General features: G+C 46.6%; 1 protein-coding gene across 3 annotated transcripts in view; it reads left to right on the top strand.

The window, feature by feature from the left end:
• SMG5 (SMG5, nonsense mediated mRNA decay factor) overlaps positions 1 to 4,416 on the top strand; it is a 34,919-nt gene that overhangs the window by 10,911 nt on the left and 19,592 nt on the right. For all 3 annotated transcript variants that reach the window (XM_008059142.2, XM_021712819.1, XM_021712814.1), the window contains exon 7: positions 160 to 238. In XM_008059142.2, the coding sequence (XP_008057333.1) occupies positions 160 to 238 (79 nt within the window). The remainder of the gene's footprint in view (positions 1 to 159; positions 239 to 4,416) is intronic.

Here is a 4,416-nt window from a genome sequence, read left to right on the forward strand (position 1 = left end):
CCAGAGCCCAGCAGGTTGAGGCTGCGGTGGCCAGGAGCGGCCACTGCACTCCAGTCTGGGGGATAGAGTGAGACGCCAACTCAAAAATAAATAAATAAATAACAATAAAAATAAATGAGTAATGTGGCCTCAGACTATACGAATTCTCTTTCCTTCCAGGAATGCCCTTCAACCAGCTGGGCACCCTGGCAGGCAGCAAATACTATAATGTGGAAGCCATGTATTGCTACCTGCGCTGGTAAGTATTTGCCAGGCTTTCCCTAACCCTGCTTTCATGTGTGTATCATTCCTGCTTTGTCTTGTCTCCCCTTCCTCCCTTACTAGCTCCTGGCTGAGAGAGATACGGGAATGCTAAGATTGAGCGATCAGTCCACTCAGGGGGACCCTGACACAGTCTTGTTGCTTTTCACATAGCCACTGCATCTGTAAGCACTTGGGCAGCTACACAACTATTTACCATCTTATGCAAAAGTCAGGATTACTGTCTTTCTGAAGAAGGAAATCAATTTGACTTAGTTATAAAATGTTACCAAAGTGGCCTCTAATAAGAACTTCAGAATTTTATTTTATGTTTTTTGAGTTGGAGTCTCTGTTGCCTAGGCTGGAGACCAGTGGCACATTCACAAAGACCCCAGCGTCGACAGGCTGGGCTCTGGCGATCCTTCCGCCTCAGCCTTCCAAGTTGTTGGATCTACAGGTGTGTGCTACCATGCCTGGCTATTTTTTTTTTTTTTTTGAGTTGGAGTCTCACTCTGTCACCCAGGCTGGAGGGCTGGAGTACAGTGGCATGTTTACGGCCACTGCAGCCTCAACCTAATGGGCTCAGGTGATCCTTCCTCCTCAACCTTCCATGTAACAGGAACTATAGGCATGCAACCACCACGCCCAGCTAATTGTAGAGATGAGGTCTCACCAAGTTGCCAAGGCTGATCTGAAACCCGTGGGCTCAGGCAATCCTCTCACCTCAGCCTCCGAAAGTGCTGGGATTATAGGCGTGTACCACTGTGCCCGGCCAATTTTTTGAATTATTGTAGAGACAAGGTCTCACCAAGTTGCCTGGGCTGGTCTTGAACCTGCAGGCTCATGCAATTGACTCCCCTTGGCCTCCCAAAGTGCTGGGATTGTAGGCTGAGCCATCGAGCCTGGCCAAACTTCAGAATTTTAGAGCTTCAGTGTCTTTTTTTTCTTTTTTTAGTTGGAGTCTTACTCTGTTGCCCAGGCTGGAGTGCAGTGGTATGCTTATGGTCACTGCAACCTCAACCTGCTGGGCTCACGTGATCCTTCTGCATCAGCCTTCCAAGTAGCTAGAATTACAGGCACGCGCCACCATGCCTGGGTAGTTTTTTGATTTATTGTAGAGACCTGAACTACTGTGTCTTAATGTGATGACCCAACATGGAGAGATCAGCTTAACAGCAGGGTTGGTCAATGCTTCCCTGAGACTGACCTTTGGCTCTTAGAGTAAAAAATAAACTTTTTGGCTGGACATGGTGGCTCATGCCTGTAGTCCTAGCACTTTGGGAGGCCGACATGAGATAATTGCCTGAGCCCACAGGTTCCAGACCAGCCTGGGCAACTTGGCAAGACCTCATCGCTACAATAAATCAAGGAAAATTAGCTGTGTGTGATGGTGCATGCCTGTGGTTCCAGCTACTTGGAAGGCTGAGGCAGAAGGATCATGTGAGCCCAGCAGGTTGAGGCTGTGGTGGCCGTAAGAGTTCCATTGTCCTCCAGCCTGGGCGACAGAGTGAGACTCCAACTCAAAAAAAAAAACAAACCAAAAAAACTTTTTATGGCACCCAGAATTGATCTGGCTTAGAATACTGAGCCACCATAGTCAAGTGCACAGGAAGTTGATAGGTAAAGCAGAATGCTTCACCTAGAGTGCTTTTAAGTTATAGTGAGAAACAAACTGCCAGGAAGACTGGAAAACTTACTGTTATCATCTAATCAGGGCTAAAGTAAAGAAGCCAAAATAGTTCATTCTTTTTTTTTTTTTTTTTTGAGTCAGAGTCTCACTCTGTTGCCCAGGCTGGAGTATAGTAGACGCTCACGGCTGCTGCAGCCTCGACCTGCTGGGCTCAGGTGATCCTTTTGCCTCAGCCTTCCAGTTAGCTGGAACTATAGGCGAGTGCCACCACACCCAGCTAACTTTTTGATTTACTGTAGAGATAAGGTCTCACCAAGTTGCCCTCACTGGTCTCAATCCTGTTAACTCAATCTTCTCACGTCGGCTTCCACCATGCCTGGCTGATTACCTGATTTAGAACCTTCTGTTGCATCTTTCCCATTCCTAGAATGCCTTCCCAAGAATTCCCTCCTTATTTATCCTGGGTCCCTCATCATACTCATAAGCATGATTTAGATGGGTCACTTCTAGAAGAGAGCTAAACCTATCCAAGTTTGGGAGGTGTCCACTAAGGGCCTACTCTATTCTGCTGATAATTTGTGGGTTAGGCATTTGGGCAGGGCTCAGTTGGGTAGTCCTTCTCTCCGTGGCATTGTTTAGGGTTAGTCATAGGTACCTGGCTAATCTGGAGGTCTAATACACCTAGAGGGTTGGCTCATTTGGGCTCCCTCCCTCTCCTGTGCTCTTGGGCATCTCTACATGGTGTCTTCCACAGGGTAGAAAGACTTCTTACGTAATAGCTCAGGGTTCCAATGGTGCTGCAGCTCTTTCCACCTGAGAGACTTGCAAGTTGGACCTGGCAGTTTCTTAAGGCTTGGGGTAGAAACTTGGATTCACTTCTACAGTATTCTGTTGGTCAAAGCAGTAGCATGATCCTGTCTCTCCTAATCCCTACAAGATTTTACAGGTGGAAATGTAAGCCACTCTTCTCTTTGAACTGTGTCAAAGAATTTGTGGCTATCCTTAATTCACCACAAGCATTGATTTCTTCTTGTTTGTTTGTTTGTTTATTTTTGAGTCAGAGTTTCACTCTATCGCCTAGGCTAGAGTACAATGGCATGCTCATGGCCACTGTAACCTCAACCTGCTGGGTTCAGGCAATCCTTCCACTTCAACCTTCCAAGTAGCTGGAATTATAGGCGTGTGCCACTGTGTCAAAGTACATTTTTTTTTAAATTTAGAGAGAGATGAGGTCTCGCCATATTGCCCAGGCTGGTCTTGAATCCCTAGGCTTAGGCAATCCTTTCACCTCAGCCTCCCAAAGCGCTGGGATTAAAAGGCGTGAGTCACTATGCCTGGCCTTCTTTTTTATTTTATTTTTTTGAGTCAGGATCTCACTCTGTTGCCCAGGCTGAAGGGCAGGCATGTACCAGCATACTCAGCTAATTTTTGTAGAGATGAGGTCTCGCTATGTTGCTCAGGTCAGTCTCAAACTCCTGATCTCAAGTACTCCTCCCAGAGTACTAGGATTAAAGGTGTGAGCCACTGTGCCCAGCCGGTTTCTTCCTTTTTGTGCCATTCTGGCTCATTGCAGCCTTGATTTCCTGAGCTCAAATAATTCTTCCACTTCAGCCTCCTGAGTAGCTGAGACTGCAGTCTTGCATCACCACACCTGGCTAATTTTTGTGTTATTTTGTAGAGATAAGGTCTCACTGTGTTGTACAGGTTGGTCTTGAACTTCTGGGCTCAAGTGATTCTTCTGCCTTGGCCTCCCAAAGTGCCGGGATTACAGGCACGAACCACTGCCTGGCCCTTTTTCTTTTTTATACCTTGCTTTTTATAATTACACACTTGCTTTTATTCTTACTATTGCACTTGACCAGTCTTTTTTTTTTTTTTGGAGTAAGAGTCTCACTCTGTTGCCCAAGCTGGAGTGCAGTGGCATGCTCACGGCCACTGCAGCCTCTACCTGCTGAACTCAGGTTATCCTTCCACCTTGGCCTTTTAAGTAGCCAGAACCACAGGTGTGCACCACCATGCTCAGCTAATTTTTTTCTTGAGTTGGAGTCTCACTCTGTTGCTCAGATTAAAGTGCAGTGGCACGCTGCTCACTACCACCACAGCCTGGGCTCAGGTGATCCTTCTGCTGAGTAGCTAGAACTACAGGCGTGTACCTCCACACCTGGCTAATTTTTTTTTTGGATTTATTGTAGAGATGAGGTCTCACCATGTTGTCCAGGCTGGTCTTGAACCCCTGGACTCAGACAATCCTCTTGCCTCTGCTCCCAAAGTGCTGGGATTACAGGCTTGAGCCACCACGCCCAACCTTAATTTTTTTATTTATTGTAGAGGCAAGGTCTTGCCAAGTGGTCAGGCTGGTCTTGAACCCCAGGACTCAGACAATCCTCCTGCCTCCGCCTCCCAATGTGAGCCACTGTGTGAGCCACTGTGCCCCACCTTGACTAGTCTTTAAAAAAAATAAAAGGAAAAAACCTTATTTTTATTTTACTTTTTTGTTTGTTTGTTTGTTTGTTTGTTTTGAGTTGGAGTCTCACTCTGTTGCCCAG

This window comes from Carlito syrichta, unplaced genomic scaffold (assembly GCF_000164805.1).
Source record: "Carlito syrichta isolate Samal-C Ts95f unplaced genomic scaffold, Tarsius_syrichta-2.0.1 Scaffold90671, whole genome shotgun sequence".
Lineage (NCBI taxonomy): Eukaryota > Metazoa > Chordata > Mammalia > Primates > Tarsiidae > Carlito > Carlito syrichta.